This window comes from Lethenteron reissneri, chromosome 23 (assembly GCF_015708825.2).
Source record: "Lethenteron reissneri isolate LAM-NWPU_2019-01 chromosome 23, ASM1570882v1, whole genome shotgun sequence".
NCBI lineage: Eukaryota > Metazoa > Chordata > Hyperoartia > Petromyzontiformes > Petromyzontidae > Lethenteron > Lethenteron reissneri.
The window spans coordinates 1,639,677-1,666,303 of record NC_083801.1 but is presented as its reverse complement, the minus strand read 5'-3'; the positions used below and the strand labels follow the sequence as shown (position 1 = coordinate 1,666,303).

Genomic DNA, 26,627 nt, shown 5'->3' with positions numbered 1-26,627 from the left:
GCCCCTCACACCCGTCCAGAGCCCCCGTTTAGCCACTGTGGTGGTCACAGACGCCATGAGGGGAGAGGCCAATGGGCATTGGCCCTCCCCCCACAGCAATGTCCACGACAGTGTTGCCCGTCCGGCACCGCTGATGAAAGTTGCAAGCGAGAATTTCATCATCGCTTGCAGCTGGGGTTGGCATCGTCCCCCACTCCACCTGATGTCGAGGGTAAATGGGCGAGGTTTAAGACTGTGACTCATGCAGCTGCAATGGCTGCTTTGGGTACGCGGTCCAGACCTCCCCAGAAACCCTGGCTGACAGAGGAGGTGTTCAGGTTAATTGAGAAAAAGCGACAGGCCCACTCTCATCGCCTACAGCATCCCACGTCAGAGAATGAGGAGGTTTACCGCAGCCTTCGCTCGGAAGTTCGGAGAGCCGTAAGGCGTTGTAAGGATGGGTGGTGGTCGCGGATTGCTGAGGAGATGGAGTCTGCCTCAGTGGCCCGTGATCACAAATCACTATTTAACTCCATCAAAAAAGTAACCTGCAGCGCCACACCTATTACCATCATTAGAGGAAAAAACGGTGATCCAATCTCCGACCCCCAGGAACAGGTTTGCAGATTTTCTGAGCATTTCTGTGAGGTCCTGGGGGAGGGAAATTCTCTCAGCCAGGAAAACATCATGGCACAAAGTGGGGATAACCCTGCTGAGGCTGCGGTGCCTCAAATATTGGAAGAGGTCACCCCCTGTGAGTGGCTGGCTGAGGTTCCAGCTGTTGAGGAAGTACTGAGGGCGATCCGGAGTCTGAGACCAGGGAAGGCACCGGGCAGAGATGATCTCCCAAGCGAAATGCTGAGGGAGGGTGGCGTTTGTGCACAGACTGCCCTATATGACATCATAACAACAGTCTGGACCACTGGACGGGTTCCGCAGGACTGGAAGGATGCCCTGGTGGTCCCCCTCTTTAAGAAGGGGGACCGCACAGACTGTAACAACTACAGGGGCATCTCACTCCTCAGTGTGCCGGGTAAGGTCCTGGCAAGGATTATTCAACATCGCCTTGCTAGGCACGCTGAGGAGGGGCTTGCGGAGCCCCAATGCGGTTTCAGGAAAGGGCGGTCCTGCACAGATGCCATATTTTCTGTCCGTCTGCTACAGCAGAGGTGTAGGGAATTCCAAAAAGACCTACATCTCTGCTTTATTGACCTGGTCAAGGCCTATGATACCATCAGTAGGACTGGACTCTGGGTTGTTCTTCGTGCTTTCGGAGTCCCTGACCCTCTGCTCACGATCATTAAGGACCTTCATGATGGTGAGCGGGCCCGGGTAAAACTACGTGGCCGGGAGTCGGAGCCTTTCCCTGTACACCTTGGGGTGCGACAGGGATGTCCTCTGGCTCCCACATTATTTAACATCTATTTTGACCGCGTAGTTCGTGAAGCCTTCAATAGCTGTACCGGGGGAATTTCCGTTTGGTACAGATATAATGGGAGGCTGATCGACGCCCGGGTGCGATCAAGGGATGGCTCCCTATTGGTCAACCACGTTATGTATGCCGATGATTTGGTAATAGCTGCTCATTCAGAAGAGGAGTTGGAGGCGCTGCTGCTGAGACTGGAGCGTGCCACTAAGAGGTGGGGCCTTACCATCAGCCCCACCAAAACCAAGCACCTGCCTGGGTATTTTGTACCATCGGACACTCCACCCCCACAACTCCCAATTGGTGATGGGGCAGTTGTGGAGAGAGTGGAGAGTTTCCCATACCTGGGCAGTATGCTTATGACCGGCTCCAGTCTATCAGCAGAGGTCTCACTCCGAATCAGTCGAGCGGCAATATCTTTTCATCGGTTGCGTAACGCTGTGTGGAAGCTACCTGGTCTGTCGCTCCGCACGAAGCTTCAGGTCTTCTCGGCCACGGTCATTCCCTCCCTTCTCTACGCTTGCGAGACGTGGACCCCCCTGGTGGAGCATCTTCGCCGGTTGGAAACATTTAGGCTGGCCTGCCTACGATCCATCCTGGGTTTAACCATGGCTGGATTGTGTGAGGAGCTCACAAATCCTTGAAAGATCTGGGCAAAGTCCCATCAGTGAGCTCCTCCGGCAGGCAAGGCTGCGTTGGCTGGGTCATGTAGCCCGCATGCCCAGCCACCGCATGCCTAAACAGCTTTTGTTCGGCCGGATCGAGGGGGCTAGACGGGCGCGGCACGGGCTGGAGAAGAGATGGAGTGATGTGGTACAGGAGGACGTGGAGCTGAGTGGACTTGCCGATGACTGGTACCAGCGGTGTCAAGATCGGCCTCAGTGGAGGAGGCTCGTGAAGGACGCTACTGGGCAGTTGGAGGCAGTCGCCCTCCAACAACAACGGAGGGCGGAGGAGCGACGCTCACAACAACGAGCGGAGCGCCGGGTGGCTAAAGCACAGCAAGTTGGCACAGTAGGGGGCACAGGTGGTGCATCAGCCAGTCATCTCGGTCATCTCGGTCAGTCGACCAGTGGCACCTGGGTCTGCCCCGTGACCTCCTGCCAGCGGGCTTTCGACACTTCACGTGGCCTCAAGGTGCACTTGGCCTGGCACAAGCATCGTGGTGACGTCACCGCCACTTAGTGGCGAATGGCGGTTGTTGTTGTTGTTGTTGTGCGTGCGTGTGTGCGTGTGTGTGTGCATACAGTGTCAGTGATGATGGGGAGCGACAGCGTAGCGGTGAGCGCGCTCCACAGACAAACCCGGCGACCCGAGTCCGATTCCCGCTCACAGCCAACACCGGTGACAATTATTTGAACCGGTCCTGGGCCCTCCCCTAGGTCAACTCAGTCTCAAATGTGTACCTGGTGCGGTGTGTAAAAACATCGCCACTGGGGAGACAAAGGCTGCCGGGCGTGGTGTTGGCTACCCACCCCCTCGTGTGCCGTGCCGGCCTTAGTAGGTGCTCGCTAACGACACTTGCCCCACCAGTCTGTTCAGGCTACACGGGGGATCTTTGTCTTTGACAGTGCTAATGGTGCCGCTGTAGTACATGCTGCCGAATTAAACTGCTTGAATAATTTATGATACATTTATGGACAGTGCCGCAGTTTTGTTGAGTAATTATACACAGTATAATGATTCTCACGATCATAAATGTTTGGTGCCCCAAATGTGGTTTGTGGTCATGAGTTAAAGTAGATTTTTATCCCATTTTATGAAACCATTCTATCCACACAGCACAGGTTGTAAACTGCTCAACTAAAGACGGCTATAACAGACTGCATACCAGCCCACAGAATGAACTTAGCAGATGATGGACAAGTAACATGTTGAAGAAAGCAGTCACTTTCTTTGATAAAACGATCGTACACCTCCCTTCCAGAAATGTTGCAATGTGTTTTTTGAGTCACAATTGGGTTTTTCACCACAGAGAAACGCTTCTTGCCATTGGCCTGACACCCATGTGTCTACATTCCAACCAATCGCAAGCGCTTTTGAACAACATCGCAAAATTAGAAACCTAAAACGACACCCAAAATCTCGGCGAGGTCACGTGAGGCGCAAAGGGCACGGCTAGAGGACCGCCGACCCCTGTGATCACGACCGGGGCCTCTTGCCGTGTCGATAAGACCGCCTCGCGGTGCTGCCACCCGTGCCGCAGCGGCAGTAGCAGCATCTCCCGTGCTGAAGGGCAGGGAAGAGCTGTCACGGCTCAGGCAGAGGCGGCGGTGCAAAGTATTCTGGTCGCTGCGCGACTCCCCGCCGCGTGCTGACGTCCTCCTGGCACTAAACGTCTCGCCACGTGCGCAAGGGCCCCTTGCGCAGAAGAAGTGTGCCCTGGGAAATGCGGTGAACTGCCGACGTGCCAAAGTTCGCCAGGAAGTGGGGCAGATCCGCACCACGACATTAACTACCCCGTTTGAGTTAATTATTCTCGAACCAAACAGTGCCATGAAGGAGGATACAAAGTGTAAAGGTGATTGATGCCGGCGCGTAAACATTCGTCTTAAAGAGACCCTGCTACCGTGCTCACCTCCTGGCACCGAGGCGCAGCGCTTGAGGCACTCCAGGATGGTGACGAAGTTGTTCTGATTCCCGAGGCACCCGCCGTATTCAAACTGCTCGCAGCCGTGCTTCTTGGGGTTGTAGAACCAGCGCTGCAAGCGGCTCTTGCAAGGGCCCTTGTCCGGTAACAGCGTGCAAAGCTCTGCGCACACGCGGCAACAAAGACAAAGATCCCCGGTGTAGCATAGCAGACTAAAGGGGGCAAGTTTCCCCGAGCGAGCTCCTACTCAGGCCACGCCACACATAAGGGGGCATGCTATGGCCAGAATTCTGCCTGTGCAGTTAGCGGACAGCCACCTTGGTCTCCCGAGTGCTGGTGTGTCCATGATTATTACTAGCGCTATCCAAGGAAAGTCGCACAGAACTATTTTTTGCAGGGTACTGCCAGGCTTTTGGAAGTAGGGGGCTGAGTAATTTGCAGGTAATTTTTTTTGACGCTGGGATGTTTGACTAATACCAGTTAAATTGTGCGATTATTATTATTATTATGGGGCTATGGGATGAAACACGAGAGGTTTGTGTGTGGCCAGCACCACGCCCGACCGCGTTTGTCTCCCTAGTGGCGATATTTACACACCACACCAGGTACTCATTTGAGGAGGCTGAGTCGACTTAGGGGAGGCCCAGGACCGGTAAAGATATTCGTCACTGGCGTTGGCCGTGAGTGGGAATCGAACCCGGGTTGCTGGATTCGTAGCGCAGTGTGCTAAACACGACACTACCGCTCCCCAAAGACACATATATATACACACACACATAAGCTGACTTGTAGTATACAGCGGTGGAGATTCTTAGCGCGGGGTGTCGCTGTGAGGTTTTCGTGACTGCTATATAAATATATGGTTATGACCACAGCTGTAAAAAGCTTTTGACCATACAAGGAGGCCCCTCTTGGCTTGCCGTTGGTGGTGCACGATCCTTCGATGCCCTCTGGGTGTTGTGTTAATTATATTGATTGATGCATCCCTTACATATATACATACAAATATCCCGGACAATAAATCACTCCAAAAGTTACATATGTGAAACCAAAGGTACATATGTAAACATTCACGTAAACCTACACTTGGTCGGTCGTGCAGCGTGCAGACAGACTGGGATCACACGGAGCAATCATCGCCCCCTACTGGCAGACTGACGTCCGCTTGGAGGCCACGTGCCGAGTCACCTCGCGCTGCACGGGGACAGCTGCCACTGTGGGTGCCCTTTCAAGTGGCTGAGGTGAGATTTGATGTAAGTTGCCTACGCGTGCAAAGCGCTCCGAGACGCCCCAGCGTAAAAAGGGAACTCCGTCAAACAAAACTCCATCTCGTTAACGTCACAGATCGCAATTTTTTGATCCAACGGTACAGCTGGATTCTTCAGAGTGCTACACTCAATCTGCTCACCGCGGGTGACAGCGATTACCACGTGTCTCATAGCCGGCATGCCGCATTGTACACGGAGCCGGTGGTCAGAAGTCGTCAAGTTCCAAGTCAGTCCTGTCATATTGTTTCATGGCCTGCAGCGTGACAAGTCGTTGTCACATTTCACCTCTTACAATTTCTGCGTCCTTAAAGTTCACCCTGTGGCACACTAAATGGGTTCCACCTTACTGAGAGGAATTCACGCACGCACGTGCACACACTCTGGAAGGGTTACAGTTGCTTTTACAAGGATGATTATTTATTATTTTTCAGCTAATAAGACACCCGTACACTGGCGTGTGCCCGAGACACACTCCAGCACCCACAGGACAGACAAAGAGAGGCACGGAATCCCTGCGGCACGAATTCTACACTGGGGCGGTGACGTGCCCCGCGGGAGCCCGTTTGCCGCTTCAGTTCAAACCTGTCGGGCCGCCCTGGTTATCATTGCGGTGTACTGACCATAAAATGCACGCCATCTGCATGACAGTGGACATTACAGATCCCGTGAAGTTGGGATACCATGTAGCAACATTGCTCCCTATTGTCAAAACTACAGCAGTGTCCGTGAAAGACAACAGCGCCTTGCTTCGTGATGATAGCCTCGCGCTATAGGAATGGCACAAATGGCATATATGCTAAATTATGAACGATATTCTGCATTTATCTTGCAATGGGAATTATCCAAAAGGTTTCCTAAAACTGCATCTTTCAGCCTTGGACATTGCCACTAAAATCCGGCAAGTCCATGATGTGACTCATTTTAGCCTCGGCAGCTCGTGGTTGTTCATTGCGCACATCATTGAGATGTTGAAATGACAAGCCACTTTGTAGAGCTATCATTAGTGGCCAGGTCGCTTTTGAAAAATAAGTGTATGCCTCAGTGGGCTTTGTCTGGTAGGATGGGGATGGTTGAGTGCTGTATTTGTAAGTGATTGGGAGATTTGTTTACCTTTCTTCTCCTTTGCACTCCTATCGTGTTTTGTGTTGTTTGTTGTTGTATAGTTCTTACCCCGTGTCCGTACTGGACATCTGTGAAATAGAGCTTTATAGCTCATTGGATTCCTCCTCCAGTGTAAATACATATTCTGATAACGTCTCTACTTCAGAGAATGACCGTTCCTGCTCTTGCATCTCAGCACACTGCGCAACAACGGAAGCCGTGCGCCGAGCGATCGCGATGCGAGGCCAACACTTGCACCGCGGCCCGTCGCGCTTCGGACGCGCGCTCGTACGGTGTCGCACGTGGGGGATTTGTCACGTCCAAAGCCTAAGCGCCTCCCGTTCATTTTCAGGCAGAATGGTTTCATATGACGCACTGTCAAGTTACGAAAATAAAAACATATGCGGGCCAGTCATCGCTGTGACCGATAAGAAGATCGCACCAGCTCGGGCATTTCGCGTGTCGTCGAAGGGAACCCACAGGGCACCAAGAGGCGAGCGCCCGAGGGAGGCTTCACATATGCAGCTGTGCTTTGAGGAGGAGGCAGTGGTGGAGGGGGGGGCGGACGCTGAAGTCATAAGAGCCGGGCATCTGCCGCAGCCTTCCCATCCGAACTTGAGAACGGGGCTCTCGCAGCCAAAGTTTATTTGTTGTGGGAAGTCTGCGAGCCACGCTGGGACTGACGCCGGGTCAACGGAGAGAAGCAGGCCTGGGAACCGATGCTTCGGGGCTCCGCGTTCGCTTTCGTCGCTGCCGCTTGCTCCGTGGGAGGACCTCACATTGGCGCGAGACGTTTAATTCCAGGAGCACCTGCGCGGTGCATTTTATATTTGAACATGCGATAGAAAAACGTCAATGCACATCGCGCCTAATTTACGTGTGCCACGCGGGAAGGGCAGACTGCACGGTGGCACCCACAAGGCGGCAACCAAGAGGAGTCAGTGATCATTCCTTACGTTTGGAATTCTGTGACGTTCTTACAACGCCAGGCTGTCTGCTGGATGACAAGATGACTTAAGTCAAAGAGCATCGTGGTCAAGAAAGCCGAGTCGGACGTCCTAGACTGGACCGAGGGAATCATGGCGGGATCTGCATGAAATTTGAATGAAATGGTGAACATTTCTACATTTAAAACGAAGTCAGGTATAAAAAAGTGAATAAAAAAATGGGTACTTAATTTAAGTAAACTAGAGCACAGTGGGCTGTTGCCTCTCACAACACGAACTACAGTCGCACAGGTGACGGTTACGATGTCGTAGTTCAAGCTGAAGGTCATTAGAGACGTATGTGAACGACTATGCATGAGCAACAGAGGTCTGATCTTGTCACGAGGTTTTTTTTCCGCCGTCTATTTGATGGCGGGCGGCTCACTTCAGCAACAACAGCATGCCAGGTAAGCGACCGAGAGCGAAGAGAATCAAACCATGAGCTCGGCTGGCCCAGGGTAGGGCTCGTTTATCGTTGCCCAAGTTGCCATAAAAACAGCAAAGCCATTTCAGTATAGAAATGTCTAAGGGACCCTATTAATAAATAAATACTCGACGAGTCTAATGGCTCGTGAGTTCAAAGTCACGCGCCCGACTCTCATTGGTGAGGAGCTGTCACAGGGGGAGGAGCCGACGTTGGGCACTCGATCCGATTGGAAGGTGGAGAACCACTCAAATCCGATGGTCGTCTAGATGAATTCGAATGAGCACGGGGGGGGGGGACCAAATGCAAATGAGGGGTCGGTTGTGAGACCGTTGGAAGAGATGAAGGGGATCGTTGGAGAGTCGGTAAAGAGTCGGGGAAAGTTCACGAAAGGACAGGGACGAGGATACAAGGAGACAGAGTTCGGGGCGGCGCCTGAACGGGGTAACTCCCTGAAGCGTTACGCGCTCTGCTGCAGTCAGAATAAAGTCCAAGTTTCTTACTCCTACGCAAATGTAGAAGTAAAATGCATGTCAGCAGATGTAACGTAGTGGGCAGGTTCAGGGAGGTGTCAAGTACGTGTGACTTTTGGGCATGCGATCCTGTGGAGGGATGTTCACAAGCAAGTGTCATAGTCATCCTCGACATCGGATTCCTACATGGCAGGGTGGTGTACAAGCAGGAGTTGAGATCCATTTTCAAGAGATGAGCCAGATGGCAACCGCGGTGTATACGTTTAACGTGGGGAACGTTTACATTTTTCTAACGATTTACGTGAATGCATCGAGAGGTTCCCCACCGAAGAATTCACCGCTCGCTTTCGGCTGCAGCAAGACGTCCAAGTGTAATTGCAAATGCTGGAGAAACTTAACAGTGCTTCGGATGAGTAGCCTTGGTTTAAAATGTTCATGCTTGCATTCTTTCACCAATTATCAATATTTTGTATTGTTGTGACGCTTGCTTATCCTGGACCCTTTTTACAGACGGTCCTGCCAAGTTTGCACAGTCGCGGGTGATTTTGCTGCTGTGTGATCCCAGTTGAGTAATTTGCAACTAAATGTTTCAGCATTGGGATGTTTGGCTAATACCAGTTACTTTGTTTGATGTTAAGCTATGAAAGGCAATTGCAGAACCCGGAAGGCCATGCAGAATATGGAGAGAACAAACAGACTCCACTCAGAAAGGCACTAGAACTTCTTGCTGTGTGACCTCTGCACGACCCTGCTGCCCCGACGGAGTGTTCTGGAAAGAAACCACAGTGCCCAGGGAAAAGCCATGCCTACGAGGGGATAATACTCAAAAGGTTTGCACAGATGGGTTCACAACCCCACTTGCTGTACTGCCATCTCCTGGCCACCTAGCAGCCGAGCAGGTGTGGGAGCTTAATAAAGCTGTATGATTCACTGATTATAGCCTCTAACGCACTGGGTTAAAGGCATGTGACCACTGTGCTCATCCCAGTGAATCAAACGAGAGGCAAATACGACATGCGTTAATGTCTTAATTGTGTATCGATTGCTAAGAGACTTTAAATAACCCATTATTCTCACCGCACACGGGAGCTTTGTGGCCACCGTCGGGCTCGCCAACATGTGCGATGTTCGACTCTAGAAGCTGCTCTTTGGAAAATTTCCCAGTCTCATTGTCACTGCGATTGACAGACAAAGGTGACATCACTTCCAGCTCCCGCTCCCGCTTATCGCCAGAAGGTCACATTGCATCCCGCTGCTGCCAGAACCCTCAAAATCTACCCACCGCTCTCTATCTGGTTCGTGTCCACTGGGGTTGCCAGGTGATGGGAATAACAAAAACAGATCCTCGACGTAGCGTCCTCCAGCATTAGGAGTGTCAGTTGAGCTCCTCTAATGGACCCAGCTCACGTAACACGATCGTGCGAACAAGTCTGCCGAGTGCGGTGGCGGCGGTGGTTTCATTCAAATGCTGCCACTGTCCAAGTGCACTGTTGTTCATACGTCGTTCTATGCCGCACCGCTCAAAGTCACCAGTGTCTTGCCAAATACGGCATCGAGTGTATCCGTGTCAACTCTGCAAAAGGCAAAAAGGTGCAGCCCTGCGTTTGCTCGCCGACGCCACTGCCGGCAGAAAGGGCCTCCACTATGAGGGGATCTCGAGAGGGCATTTTGTCGACTCTTCCTCGTTAGCCAGACGTAGTGGAACAAGAGGGCGTACACCACGCTGAACCCCACCGCACCTCGGCCTGCCGATCGCATGGTCTCCTTACACTTTACGCTGCTGGGTGGACAGCGGCAGTTGGCAGGGGGAGTTTGAGAAACTTGCCCCATCGTTTCAACGGCCACACCATGGGATGGGATGGAACCCAGGACGTCTGAAACGAAACTCTTTTTTTTTACTTTACCAGGTAAGGCCCACTGAGCTATATAGCTCTTTTTCAGAAGCGACCTGGCCACAAATGAAAGTCCAGCAAATTGGGTTATCACGTGGAAATCTATAGCGGCCACAAATATTCTAAACGCATGTTGATTCAAAATGTGGAGGGAAAAACCGGAGGATCCGGAGAAAAATCCAAGCGGAGAGAACATGCAAACTCCAAATATACACGAGTCAGGGTTGGGATCGAACCCACGACCTCTGATATACCAGACTCTGGTTTTGTTAAGTCCAGAGGGGCGGCCTTTACACCACCGCAGCAGATCCCTGAGACTACGTCAATGCCGTATCCACCAATCAGCGCACAGCGACATGGCACCACCCCCGCGTGTGGGTGTTGCGATACCTCACCTGTGTCCGTAAGCTCCCCAACGCCAGATCCTTGATCAGCATCCTCACCTAGGGCACACGACACACGCGCCCCCACCGTTACGCCACCCGCAGCCCATCTCGGATGCGCTCGGCGCACAGCGGCATCTAAACTGCACGGGCGGGAATTGACGCGTCAACACCAGCACCACCACTCTTACATGGGCCAGACGAACCTCCGATTATCACGGTTAGCTATGTACGGTGTGAAAGAAGTTCAACATACATAGACACATTCGGATATGTGTCCGTGTAGCATGAGACTAAGGTAATTTGAATACATTACCAAAAAAAACCTCAACACATTTGTCAACAACACCATGCTTGTGTTGCGATCGAAACGTCGTGATTTTTTATAATAATTTTTCTACCTACGTGACTTTACCGAAAGACCCAAAGAGTAACAACACCATAGCTTTAAACGGTAATTATAATATCGGCTACGTTATGAGCAACGGCCTTTTTTCACAGCGCATGATGTTCTCGTCGATGTGCTATGAATAAGGGACAATTTACATAAATGTTACCGATTCTACATTTTTTCTTTTAAGGCCACATTGTTATAGACGACCATGTGGGGCTTGGTGTTTTGTGTGCTTGTGCACCACTGCCAACACCACAGTGGCGAGATGTTAACTCCCTCTCCTGGTATGCAGTAGGTCCGTTTACATGTTCAACCCGTGGACACGTGGATTTTTCTCCGGGTCTTCCTACCCCCCCCCCCCCCCACATTTATAAACATGTGTTTAGTTTATTTGGCTGCTATACATTTTCACTTGATAAGCCACTTCGTTGAGCTATCATTTGTGGCCATGTCATTTCTGACAAAGAGCTACATAGCTCAGTGGGTCTTACCTGGTGAAAAATTATAATAATTTAAAGAGTTACATTTGTTGAACGCGCCACAACTTAAAACTGCTCCGACCAGGTGGCGCTGTGCACTCTGCAAACACCACTCGGCACTTGCGTCTGGTCTGCTCGTTGGCTCGGTGAAGGCACGGACGTTAGCGTCTGGCTGGCTAGGCACCCCGCTGCCCCCCACGCTGCTTTTCCTTCATCCCCAATGCAACGCCGTGGCCTTCTCCGCTCTTGGCTGCATTTCGTTTCTGGCGTTCGCGGCGCACTGTCTACACGGAGGGCCCGCCCAGAGCACATCTTTTCGCGAGGGGTTTACAAAACAAGTTCCACTTCTTGGGAAGTCACCAAAAAGCTGGTCTCGTGAAAAAAGATTCCTTCCCCCTCGGCTGGCATCGGAATGTGGAATTGTCGCCACTGGCAAAGAAGTGTGAAGAAGATAAGCAATGCCCTACTTTTTCAAGCAGGAAACCGCTGTGACCTTTTTGTGGCAACTCAAACTAGCCGAGTAGCTTCTGAGTTGTAAAATCCCGATGGATAAACAAGCTGTATTTAAATGGATAACTCACAGCGTTCGGTAGATGTGTGGCCTGGCCACAACCCTCATGCCAATGCAAGTAGAAGGATTTCCTCTTTTGAGAGTTTGCATTTCCGATTAGTAGTATTGCACATGTGTAAGGCTGGCATTCTGTGGGCTGCACACCGATAACAATGGTAGATCATCGCAACCACTCTTTCCCTGGTCGAAATAAATGAAGGTACCTCCGTACTTGTTTATGTACCCGTAGGTATGTGTGCGCGTGTGTGTCTATCTACCAGTGGTGCAACAATACGTGTATTCATCCACTGAAAGGGATTCGTGCGCTTATGGTGACTGAATTGAACCATGCGTGTGATGATCAGGTTTGTTCTGTTCTTGTAGATGTTTCATGCAATTTGCGTGGATGAACCCTGCAGCCACGAGAGGTGCTGCAATACACCATCATGTTTAAAAATAATTTATTCTAGAATATAATCTCAATCCTGAATTGTGACTGTCCATACAATTGCAAGGTAAGTGAATCGATACAGAGCTAATGGATGTAATATATATTTATGTATGTACGTTTGCATTTCTGCATGTGTCACAAAGGAGGGGAGTGTGGGGACTGAGGAGTGTAGTGATCAGTGGCGACCCGAGTTCGATGCCTGCTAACAGCCAAGATCAACGACGACTATTTGAACCAATCCTCGGCCTCCCCTAGGTCGGTTCAGCCTCGAAAAAGTATTTGGTGCGTTTTGTAGTAAACATGCATTGGGGAGACAAAGGCAGCTGGGCGGGGAGCTGACCACCCACCCCCTCTAATGCTGTGTTGGCCTTCATGGGTGCTCGCTAACAGCACTTGCCCCAACAGTCTGTTAAAGGCCCGGATCTCTGTGACATCTATTTTGTTTGTGTGAATGTGTGGAACAAAAATTACGTGAAAATGTACAAGTATATGTAGAGGAACCTTTACAACAAATGCGTTGTGATCCCATTCAGAATGTTGAAGGTTATTTGGAGCTGGGTCTTGGTACTGTACATGTGCAAGGCATTATCCAAAGTGCTCCATTATATCTGGCTGCTGTAAAACATTACATACACCACTTACATACACTACACACCAATAGTTCACATTTATGTTCGTCAATAATGCAAATGTACCGTTGTTGTTGTTCGATATGAATTTCAAAGCCTTTCTCCTTATTTCTACGTGAACAAAAATAATTGGCATCATCTCTTGTTAATATCATGTCCATGTGTTTAAAAATGTAACAATGTATTTTATGTTCCTTTGAAACGACTTTGTATTTTGCCGCAGTCTTTTTCCCTTAACCCAGTGTTCATCATCATAATGCCCACGGGCCTTGTTAACTACTTTGCCTAGAATACAGGGTTCGATCCCAACGCTGACACCTATATATTTGGAGTTCATGTATTCTCCCTATGATCGCGTGGATTTGTCTCCGGGTCCTCCAGTTTTTCCCTCCACATTTAGAATCAACAACACGTGTTTTTAGTATTCGGCAGCTCTACATTTCCACTTAATAAGCTACTTCATTGGGCTATCATTTGTGGTCAGGTAACTTCTGAAAAAAATCTATATAGCTAAGTGGGCTTTACCTGGCAAAATTAACAATAGTTTAGTTTTATAGTTTAGTTTACTTGAGTGCGGGCCCTGATGTGTGGTCCCCGACAATACACAAATGTGAGAACACCCCCATCGTGCTGCTGTCAAACCCCAATGGTTTAAAATGTGTGGCGGTCCTCACACTGATGATGTCTTATCGGCAAAAAGTGTCCTCCCCCTCTAAAAATGAGTGAAGATCACTCGAGGCCCTCAAAGTCTATGGGGAGGTCTGAACATGAACGTTCAGACCTCCCTACACAGGCCCCATCCAGGAACCACCTGTCCCACAACGTGAAAGGCTGTGAGTTCCGGTTGCGGGTAATGGGTTCATGTGTCCCTTCATACTTGCGAAACCGATTGACCAATCCGCAGTATTTGAGGTAAATCACGAGGCACATTTGTCAGGCCTGCAGTGATTTCGACGTCCCCTCATTTAATCATACCACTCGTGATACACGCACAACAAAGCGTGCATGTAGAATATTATTTATTCTTTACAATTAAAGCACAGTATATGCAAATAATGTATCAATTCCTCCCTTAGATAATTAATTAATTGACAAAAATAAATAATAATAATGAGGTTTAAAAAATAATATTATTGATATTCATTCTCAGATCGAACCATGTATGTAAGTATGTTGAACTTCTTTCGCACCGTACGTAGCCAATCGTGCTAATCGGAGGTGCGGTAAGAAGGACAACAAACTAAACACAACAAAGCGGTTCTAAAGAAATTAGTTTTCAATTTACGTTTACAAGTGCATAGCGTTCCAGACGGTCACAGGAGCGTATCTGAACCATGAGCCCAATTTGTGACAATTCATTATTCCCACACCTAATGTTTTCATGGAAAAATTTGAGACAGATGCCATCCAGACAGCCATCCTACGTCCTTCCTTGTGGAAGAGATACGTAGATGACACGTTCGTCATCTGGCCACATGGCCTGCCAACTACGTCAATTCCATACACCCAGCCATAAAATTCACCATAGAGGTGGAAAAAGATGGCAAGTTAACATTCTTGGATGTTTTAATCGAAAAGAGACCAGATGGCTCATTGGGACACCGTCTACAGAAAAACCACCCACACGGATGTCTATCTGAAACTTGACTCCTACCACCATCCAGCCCAGAAGAATTCCCTCATCAAAACTCTACACCATAGGGCTCGTTGCATTTCCGACCATCACCACTGAGCCAGTGAACTGGAGCACGTACATCAAGCCCTCAAGATGAATGGATATTCAGACTACACAATCCGTTGAGAAATAACCATCTGAGGACCCAATCAAAACCATCACCTTGCCATACATAACAGGGGTCACCAAAATATTTCCAAAATCATGAGCAAACACAAGATCCAGGTTCGATTTAACACAGTACATAAAATTCGTGATCTGATCACATCTGTGAAGGATGTGATCCCTGACATGCAATACCCCGGCGTCTACAAACAAAGCTAAGTCTGCGGAAGTAGTTACATTTGGGAAACTAAGCGACATGTCTCGGATCGTGTTCGTGAACACAAGGCAGATCTGAAACACGATAGGACCAATACCTCGGCCGTGGCTGATCATTGTTTCAATATGGTGGGCTCACACGAAATTGATTTCTCTAAGACGAAGGTACTTTGCAAACCCACTGGCTATCAACAAAGATTCGTTCATGAAGCCACCCGTATACACAGACACAATTTCAACCGAGAAGATGGGTACAAACTGAGCAATCATTGGAAGGACGTTATTCACCGGGTAAAGTCTTAACTGGCTGTGATGCTTCCATCCTACCTGCCTATGTTAGCAGTTATTTCCAACTCTCTGAGTTAAATTACCTTGTTAAATGCCTTTACATTAACAGGCTAAATGTTGTGACTTATAATTATTTTATTATTTTTCTATCTACGTGACTTTACCGAAAGACCCAAAGAGTATGAATTCCTGCAGTCACGAAAGCTATAAGTCAAGATTTATTCCTACACCTGTGGAACTGCCAGCACTGATTGAGCACCACCAAATGCGACGACGAGCAGCATCGGCCGACGCTCGCCGGAGCGCGCAGGAGATGCTTCTCGGGGAAAAATCTCCTCACGCCTCTGCCCAGTTCCGCCATACCTTCATCTGGCTTGGCGGAGGTCTCGTGGGCGCTGGGGGTGAGAGGTTGTCTGGGCACTGGCACCCCGGGCGGGCCGCTCTCAACGCCCGCCACCTGATTCATCTCCACCTCGTCCGTGTAGTGTGGGGTGCTCGGGGCCATGTGGCCCTGCCCGGGCGGCACCTCGGAGTCCTCCTTCTCTCCTGGCTCCTCCAGCAGCGTGACCTGCAGGGCCAGCCAAAGGGAAGGACATTGCACCACGGGTTCAATGAAAATTAACAACAAAGGCTTTTTTTTTTAATTGTCACTGACAGCAAATGAAGAGTTTGAACATGACATTAAAATAACAGTTTGAACACGTCAGTTGAATTGTTGGCCTAACTTCAATGGATATTGAGAAACCGGTAGTGTAGCCCTTTGTAAATCCACTGCTGAATGAAGGCCTCCCCATGTCATGCAGGTGATGGGGGTTGTTTGGCCATACTTCGCCGCAATGTTCATTGTGGGTTTGTGAAGGCAGAGCACAGACGTGGGGACATAGAAGTAACATGTAACAATGCATTTTGCTGCATTGCCCAATTGCTGCCCACAACACCTGCTATGCATTGTGGTCAACTATCCAGGCACTATGCAGGCTCAGCTGTGCTCACTTTCTTCGAGATCTGGATGAGATCGGGCACTTTCTGGGTGAACGGTCATCCCAATAACAATTGGTCTTGTGAAACGTCAGCGGGAAATTTTTACATTCAAATCACAATTATTTTTGCATGCATTTAGCGCTTCATTTCAAGTTGACAATGCAAAGTGTAACATGAACATTGTGGTGCTGAATTTTGATTCTGTCAATCCCTGCACAGAATTAGGGGGAGCGGGGGTTGTTTTCTATCGTGAGGAATCGCACACTTCGCTATCCGCAGGGACCAGAAGGGTGAGTTTCTTGTATGAGCCATTGAATTGAATTATCTCACCAACCGTACGCAACTTCGTTGTTTAAGCGTCTTATTTCAAAACTGAGAGTGTTGAGAGAATGGTCGTTGATGATGTGGGTTGCTCAAAAAACCACAGCAATGAGAGATCTCAAAAGCTTTTGTCTCTCAACATGCAACACTATTTTCCATCTGTTTATATTTACTGTGAGCGATGCCATCGCTGTGCTTTATTTCTGTGGCTCTATTTCCCTTGGCTTACAATATGCCAATACGGAATATTCCGGAAATAACAGAGGCAGTATCACATGACTTTTAATACTTATTCTTTTTGCAAATATGGCCGACCTCTAAAAACTGCTGCACTTCGAGGCCCTTAATTAAATCCTATCGCGCTACAAAAACACATACTTTTTTCCCCTACCACAATTGAGAAACAGAAATCAGAGGTGCCGTTACCTCCAAAGCCACGACGAATGATATTACATGCCTCAAAATTACCCCATGGCCCGCGTAACATCTCTCAAGGTGGCCCACCCACAATTACGAGCCGCCCTTGACGTGACTCTCGAACGTCGTCGATATGACCCCGAGGGCCATCCTCAAAATGGCCACCGCCTGAGAGCGTTTTCTCTTTGAAGAAACCGAATTGTTAAAATGGCAGGAGGAGAAGAAAACTGCCCACGGTTGTGGCTTTGTTCACATTGCGTTTATGATCGTCTCAGGCCAATGGGTACAGTAAACAAGTCAGTTGTTGATATTTGACGTGACTTTTAAAGGTTTAAAAAGGTTTGAAGTATGTTGCTGTAAACTAAAACAATACGATTAAAAATAACTCAGTAACATATGTTTACATTTAAAAAGGACAATTAGAATATGTGGGTAAATACATTTATAACAATCTGGAGTAAATTTTCCACACGTTACATTTTGTTAACATGCATTTGTTTCTGAATATTCACACATCATCTTATGAAAGTGAAAAATAACCTCAACAATGTATATATATAAAGTATACGATGAATGTAGCTCGTAAATTTCTTATAAACACATCTGGTTTTAGATGCTATGTTTATGAAACTTGTAATTTTCAATATTGATATTGTCGCTGCGTCGTCTCAATACTCCCCCTGGGGGTGTGAGATGCCCTTTCGGGGGTAGCGAGACATGGCCAGATTCTTTTTTAGAAGGTAAATAATTGAAAAGACAAATTAAGCACGGGCACGTAAGTACAACTACTTTGTTTTATCAAACCCTATGTATTTATTAACATTATCATATATTTAACGATTGAGAAGCAAAAGGGTGCAAGGCTACAGTAAAGGTTAAGAACCACTGGCCTATAGCTATAAAACAAATTGAGCCCATTTTTGTTTTACAGTTTGAGAACAACACACGGGCAAATGATCTTCATGGCGGTACCCCGAAGTACCAAATAATACAAAATGGCCGAGGCAATTAAATATTTTATTTCTGGGACACTATTTTTTCCAGGGGTGAACTTAACTCCGCGACTGGGGTACCAATCAACCCTAAACCAGTGCTACTCCACGATGTCAAAACGCCAAACATTAGCAGACAAAATCCGTTATCGAAAAATTCAACTTTGAATAGTGCATAATAAACGTTTTTTGGATTAGATCGCGTTACTTATAAATGTGCCATAACCCTCCACCACCCGACACGGCCAATCAGCAAAAAAGTGTCACGTTGACAAAAGACAAATAGTTCACTACTTTAGGCCACCGGTGTGTTGAAGAGTGAATCCACAACATTTACAGTTTTTGAGTACGACGTTACGCTGGTAATTACATCCAGCATTATCGGGAAATTCGCCAAAATGGTGAAGCACCGTGTACAGCTCGTCGAGATGAGTCGATTGCCGCATCGCCGACCATCAACAGACTAAAAATGACTGCATCACGGACATTATGCGAGAGCCGGGCTACTGTGGCACCCCGGCGTACTGCCGTAAGGTTCAAATGACGATGTTGAGATTCCAAGGCTTCAGTAAAAACCCTGAAAGGGTCAGACGAATTGCGTTTGCATTCCTCTCGCAGACTAAACATCTACTGGTCCCCGGTACTGTATTTAATGATATATAATAATGTACATTCCAGACGTTTTCAATCAACCAATAGGGCGAATGCCTCCCCATGCCATGTTGATCACGGGAGTTTGTTGATCAGAACTGCTTCTGATATTATTAGCCGTATGCGTGAATCAAACTTGGGTCGCTGTGTTAACCATGTACCGCTGCCTCTGACCTCAACACTGCAGGTACCAGGCTCATAATATGTAATGTTAGGATTCCCATCTGCTTTCTTGAGTCATATAATGATATCTGATCATGGATATATTGATATGTGGACAATTTTTATGCGCAGAAGCCGGTTTACATTAAATGCGTGCGCATGAGGACGACGTTGATTTGCGTAAAAAAATTAAACCAACTATAGCATATCTCGTAAATTCACGCAAAACGTATAAGGGAAGTGAATTAATCCCGTTTCACCGAGTTAGTTGCACTTTCATTTGTTTAACCGGATATCATTTATTGGACCAACACTTGCCGTGTAAACGTGGCCAATGAATAACTACAATGAGGTCACATTCATATGGGTGGCGCGAGTCTCTCTCTTTAACCACTGTGGATGTCCCACAAAGTGGAACTAATTTCATTGACCCCACCAGTTTTGTGGGCTGAGTAAACCCCTTACTGTGATTCGATTTGAACTCGCAACCCTCTGTCAGTCACGCTGCCCCAGCTCCATCTGATAACGCCACAAATCGGGAAATGCGGTTCAACGTGCCAAGCACGAATAGGATTTATCCGGTCACACAAGGATAAACATTTTTTCGTATTAAAACGACAGCTAATGCTGCGGACTGACGGCTTCATAGCCGAAACGCGACCTTCGTGAGAAAATGACCAGGGCTCGTGATTACACACACACGTGTGATTACACACACACGTTATTACACACACACGTGTGATTACACACACACACACACACGTGTGATTACACACACACGTTATTACACACACACGTGTGATAACACACACGCGCGGGGGGGGGGGGCTCGTGGAGGTGCTGGACTCAGCATGTATACAAGCTGACTTCAACGCCAAAGGCGGTTCAGAGGTCTTGCTGACTAAAATAACATTTTTTTCCATTTTCCCTCCCACCAGCCTTCCTTGCAAGGACTCAGAATGCGCTGCCCAAAATAGAGGCGCGGCGAGAGTGGACTTGTGGTGGTTGTGGCCTTGCACCCCCCCCCCCCCCCCAAACATAGGCATGTTTGCATTGCCCTCGCCGTTGCTTACTGTGGAAATGATCTACAAAACTTTTAAAGTCAACATTTAAATTATGAATTAAAAGCTGGTCCCGTGCAAGGAATTATGGCTGGCTTGCGCGCGTGTTGGCCTGGCATGCTCCTCTGTGGACGTTACACACATCCAGGACATCTTCACATGGGCCTCAAGACTATTTTTCAGGAAGGTCCTGCCAGGCTTCAGCAGGATGGGGCGATGTTGCTGCTGTGTGTCATCTAAATTGAGGAATGTCGCAGGTGATTTTGCCAGCATTTTGGATATGTTGGCAAATACCAATTATGGATGTTGTTTGTGAGGAGACCAGAAAAACTGGAGGAAACCCAAGCAGAAAAGGGGGAGAACATAGGAACACATGAGTTGAGAATCGAACCCAGGTCCTTCTCGTTGTAAGGCATAAGTGTTACCACTGCACAACCCTGCTACCCAATTAACCAATTAGGAGGAAAAACGAGGTTTCGCACTGTCATACAATTTTCAAATGGCTGTCTGGAATGGACATTGGACAAAAAATAAAAGGGTAAGGTTTGCATACATACCTCAACTATTCATCACAGAGTTGTTTTGGAGGTTAGATTGCGTAAATATAAATGTGTCGTCAAACCCCCCACCACCCGACACAGCCAATTAGTAAGGTTTGTCACGTAAACAGAACACGCCAATTCATTACCAGTACAGCACATCGGTGTGTTGTACTAGTAACATCATCCAACTTGATTTGAAGCTTTCGTGACTGCAGGAATTGCACGTTGGTTCTTTCGCTAAAGTCACGTAGAAAGAACGTGACTTTATGTTATCTACAAAGGTAACAATAAGCATTTGACCCACTTTCCCAATCGGGATGCTCTTGGAACGCTTAACACTCAGTAAAATGTCACGAACCATAATTCATTCACCATGTTGGCCAGCCACTTGGAATATCACCTGCCATTGTTAGCTGTGGCCAGGAATCAAACTCAAGCGGCGAGGTGCATTGCAGAGCAGAGGTCGCAAACGGGTTTTAATTCCTTACCCGTACCCGTATCCGGCCGCACCAGGGTCGCAAACGGGTACCCGTACCCGTACCCGTACTCGGCCGGGTACGGGTAGCCGGGTATCGGGTAGGGTACGGGTATCGGGTACCCGATTGCGACCTCTGTTGCAGAGTGAGCAAACTACTGTGCCACCGCTCCCCGGACCCATTCAACATCTCGTAATTATCTAAGATCCTTAAAACACACTGAAGCTCTACATGTATTAACAGATTAAAAAAAAAATAAGAGCAGTGGAATGTTGTATGGCAACATGCTCGAGAAAAATCTGATATTTAGCAATTTGTGGAAAGGAGTGCAGTGATAGAGGTAATGCAACCAGTAACATTTAGTGGTACAAAGGTTGGTGTCATAACAATGTTAAAGGTGACAAAAACACATCCGGCTTTGAAATAAGTTCCCGTTTTATTGCTTTAGGATTACGGTTTCCCCCGAGGCAATGTAAGACAAAGATTCCCCTTATAGCCTGAAACAGACCGTTGGGGAAAGTGCTGTTAGCGAACTTGTAAGAAGGCCGGCATGGCACACACACGCACACTATTACGGCTGGGCGGTGTTGGCTCTACACATTTCTTTAGAACTTATTCTTGTGTTTAGTTTGTTGCCCTTCCCCTGCACCTCTGATTAGCATGGTTGGCTACGTACGGTGCTGAGGCGGGCGTTGGTGGATCGCACCAATGCCACGAAACGACATTCCAGTGGGCCATTTGGTCATCATACCCTGTCAGAAGATGGCAGTACAGCAAGCGGATTTATCTACATTTATTTCCATCTGTATGGGGATATAGTGTTGCCCCACTCACCTCTGTGGGTTTTCTCCGGTTTCCTCCCACAAGTATGATAACTCATAAACGGAGTCGGACAAACATCCCAATATAGGGCCACAGAGCTTTGGCAATTGCTTGCGCTGGTTCTGGCTGCCTTCCCGCTCATCAGAGGTCGCAAACGGGTTTTGATTCCTTACCCGTACTCGTACCCGGCCGCACCAGGGTCGCAAATGGGTACCCGTTCCCTACCCGTACCCTACCCGAAATGAGTGACAAACGGTTACTCACCATTGACTCACGGCCTACCCGTACCCGTACCCGGCCGCACCAGGATCGCAAACGGGTACCCGTACCTGTACCCGGCCGGGTACGGGTAGCCGGGTATCGGGTAGGGTACGGGTATCGGGTACCCGATTGCGACCTCTGCCGCTCGTCGGTGGTTTCCCACGCCTCTGAATAAAAGGAAACTGCCGAAAAGAAATCTGTAACTTTATTGGGCATGAGTCTTATCATGGGATCAAAGGGTATAACTGGAGCCGTCTCCAAATCACCGTGCCCCCTCTCCCCTGCACCTACAGCATTTGTTCCATGCCTGTATTTGTAAAGAAACCATAAATACTAAATCACAAAAAAGCAGAAGAAGAACACGACTCCCTAATTATTATGCTGTGTCGGGGAAACTATGGCTAGGTAATTCAAACTGTCGTTGTGGACGGGGAAGCATTGTTAGCAATGTTAAGTTAATTGTCTCAGCCGACTTTCGTTTAACGAAATGTATTACATTTAATGACTGACTTTTGTTTGTGCACCGTTTTTGGGTTCTTCTGTGATGTGTTTGTTTGTTTGTTTTACCTCAGATTCCCGTTTTGGTGGATTTAGCTCTAATGTCTATTTGCCTTATTGTTGTTTCCTTTTGTCGTTTTGGTGAGCGGGGGTCATCTCTGGCAAACGAGAATACCTTAGGCCTCCTGAGTTTCTCGCCTCGTGAAACAAAACAAACGCTCGCAACGTGATAGCTCTGAGCCCCAGCGGCCGTGAAATATAAGCACAGGGGCGGCGAGCCACGCAATGGTGTGCTGCGTGAAGGGATTGCATTGAGGCGATCCGATTGCCATCGCACAGACACGTCGGGGTCTTGTACTCCATTAGATCAAGCGCCGCAACAGCAGTGTTGTGCCCAGTCAGGTGACACCACCAGGCTGAGGAAAACTGATTAGATGAAAAGTAAGTGAATCAAAAATACTCGCGGAGAGCTCTGGCACCGACGTCAATGCCTTAATCGCACAGCAAACCTCCGAAATCACTTTCCCAACTCATGCAACGTGCTTCCTGGATGCCTGTCCTGAAATACGCAGCGTGTAGCTGTTAAAATAACATTCGATACTAGTATGGTCCTTTGGACAACAAACTGAGACAACATTACCGTAAGAACAAGTCTGAGCCCATAAAATTACCCAACGTAGATTACGTATAGTCCGGTTGGGTTCACGTTTACTACAACACCTACTTTAATGCAATCAGCTGTTGTGTAACACAAAGTCAAGCAAAATAATATGGCACTGGATACCACTTTGTTTAACCTTAGCAGCTGTAATGAGAATTTCAGGTGATAGGTGCTATGCAACACAACAGTGTTCATTCTATGTTGACATTTAGAAATGTAAAAAATTAACCATGCGTTGGTTAATGTTATTCTAATTTTTCAAATGACCATTTTTCAATATACGTTTCAATGGGCCTGAGATAACGGTAGAAATTCCACGTTCCTATGGCAGGAGGCAGTACATCCACTGAACAAGCACTGTTGACTTCCCCAAATATGACCCTTATTTTACCTGCCTCAGCGCCACCCAGCCAGGTTCAAAACATTGCCGAGATGACTTTGTACGCTCATGAAATTAAGAGGCCCAAATGTCACATTATTATTGGCTATCGTTTTTTATTCAAAACATCAGATCCTTTAATTTAACTGCACCACTTATGAGTGTCAACTCACGACATGGACAGCTGTAAAAAGATATCGTTTGTTGCTACAAACTCGTGATGTTTGTTGCATCAAGCACCGCTTTGCCACACACTCATACCCACGCTCATTTTACTCAAGACGACGGTTCGCACTTCATATATGGAGCAAGAAAAAAACCTCGTTCACCTGCACACAATGTTTGCATTTTACTGCATAAAAAGTGCTCTCCGCAAATGAACCACAATACCTTGCTGATCTTGACAAGGAGCATAAACTATCACGCAATATCCGGTCATCCTCGCAGCAGCCACTTTTGGCTAGCCATCGAACAAAGACGGTCTACCGCATCGCGCGCTTTCGGATGTGCTTCAGTGGCCGTCTGGAACGCTCTTCCTTCCAATATTAGGAAGCCACTGGACCTATGCACTTTTAACTCTAGATTTGTGTTTTGTTTGTTGTCCTTCCCCCGCACCTCTGATTAGCACGGTTGGCTACGTACTGTGCGAAAGAAGTTCAACATACATATATAAATACATATGCATGAGACTTGGAAGCCTCGCAAGGTTGGTGACAAGGGCACTGAATTAATGAGAGTGCCAAAATTCCCGTACAATTGCCTAACTGTATTTCGTAGCCTATGGGATACATTTCTCAGTTTTTAGACTAAAACATTATTCTGTGCATGCGAGTGAACACAACGTGCCATTTATGCCGCTCAAATTCATGGACGATGACTTAAAACAGAGAAGAATTGTTCCTTCATGTAATGGGCCCCCTCAAAAGCCGTGAGCTCTTCTGGCAAACAATTCAGACTCGCACAGAAATGACTGATGGCAGTCCAGTGGTCTACGTACCAACTGGCCATCACTCTGGAAAACAACATCCCACTCCTGCAAGACCAATGAAGGCCGCTTGTGTTTCGTAGTTTGTGTTTGCCGTTTTTTTGGATGTTTTGCTTTCATCGGGTTATTGTCCCAAGCAAGTGCGACCCTCCTTTCAGAAATATGCAACCCAAGTTAGTGAGAGAGCATTCGCCTTGCGAGGCCTCCACTCAGCTGGGGCATGTCCTGAAGGAACAACTAGCCATCTACCTAGAACAGCAGGCATCCCAGATTTATGCACAAACTTGCAAGCGTTTACGCACAGTTTGTGTGCATTCTACTGCGAATGAATTGGCAAGGTGGTCTCGCAGCATCTGTTTTCCCCATGTTCTTACACAGAAGCCCAGAGGGATATTCAGTAAACCAAATAAATAATCGCACGAGTAAATGTTAAACGCGCGTTTTATATGTATATGTTAGTGCAGAAAGGGCGACGCTGTCCAAGACTGCAAACGAAACACATCTCTCCGCCGAGGGAGACAGTTGCGCAACACAGACGTAGCGGACGGCGCTCGAGCGGTGCGGTCCACGGCATGCAGCTCGCAGTGCAAGGTGACAGCTCCGCGCCCACGCGCCCACGCGCCCACGTGCCCACGCGCCCACGTGCCCGGGCTTGCACCGAGCTCGCCAGCGTCGGGACAGCGGCACGGCGACCACGGAGGAGAGCTGCGCGCAACGTACGCTGTGCACGAGGGGGCACGCTGCTGGTCAGAGGACAGGTGTCTGTGGGAGAGGCTCACGGGGTGCATTTCCTGACTCCATGCTGGACATCTGCAAAAAAGAGCTTCATAGCTCATCGAATTCCTCCAAGTCCGAATAAAAAGTCTGATTATGATTTGCCTTGCGTACATCCTTATTGGACGCCATTTCGAGTGGCCTATTAAAAAAAAACGGTTTAAAAACTTTCCCATGACCTGAAACAGAAACCAAAGTAATCAATTACAAACTGTATATCCCAAAAGCTGGCACAAGCCTCGGCTCCTCCCTTAAGTCCTCCACAGACACAAAGCCCCCTCTCCCATTCCCTGGGAATGTCTATCTTTTTCTACGTGCTCAGCCTGAGAACCATGTGCTCTGGGGACAGGCCCCTCACAAACCATCTGAGCCGGCATGCCATGCTGCAGTTTGCTCCCTAAACTCATATCGGCAGCTGTCTCGGTCACGGAGCACATGGAAATAGCTACGTTACCCTCCCAAAGGGTGTATGTGCATGCATGGAGGGTAGGCTGCAGGAGGGGCAGCAGAGGCAACACCACTTGGCAGGGTGTGTGCACAATGAGCGCACATGGCTTCATATCAGTGCTCGTCGATAACACGGGTTAAGAGAATTAATTACAATTTTGGGAATATTATTAATAATTATTCTATTGAGCTGTATATCGTGTGTACTGCTCAGTGGTGAGATGTTAACCATCTTGCCTGATATACAGGACGTCGTAAGGTTCGATCCCGACCCTGACATTGTATATTTGGAGTTTGTGTGTTCTCGCCGTGGTCGCATGGATCTTTCTCCAGGTTCTCCGGTTTTTCTTTGCACATTTAGAAGCATGCTTTGAGAGTATGTGGCTGCTATACATTTCCACATGATAAGCCGCTTCACTGAGATATCATTTGTGGCCAGGTCGCTTCTGATGAAGAGCTACATTGCTCAGTGAGCTTTACCTGGTAAAATACAAATCGTTTTAAAATAAAAATAGTTTGGTTAATAGTTACACAGAGATGGTGAATAGGATCATCATTTATAGTTTATTAGGGGACTTATTTATTTATTTTGATATTCATATTTCACCCTTGTAATATTACAGAATCTTTCACAATGAACTTTGCAGCACAGTCAATTTCTGTAAATATTAAATTCCCACAGATACTATAACGTTTGCTCCAATCATAATTCCTAAGAAGAAAATGAGCCTACAGGATTTACATCAATAACGATCTATTCATCATCATCAATAAAGTATAATTGCAAGTAGGGCCTTCATCCCATGCACCTTCTTGTCAAAAAAAATGTGATTGCGGGTTAAGATAATTCATTTCCATACTGGGAACATTATTAGTATTCATCATTGT

General features: G+C 47.8%; 1 protein-coding gene across 1 annotated transcript in view; it reads right to left on the bottom strand.

The window, feature by feature from the left end:
- LOC133345824 (collagen alpha-1(XVIII) chain-like) overlaps window positions 1-26,627 on the bottom strand; it is a 144,628-nt gene that overhangs the window by 71,886 nt on the left and 46,115 nt on the right. The window contains 3 exon segments of the mRNA XM_061556836.1: window positions 3,984-4,157; window positions 10,535-10,582; window positions 15,673-15,877. Of these exon segments, the coding sequence (XP_061412820.1) occupies window positions 3,984-4,157; window positions 10,535-10,582; window positions 15,673-15,877 (427 nt within the window).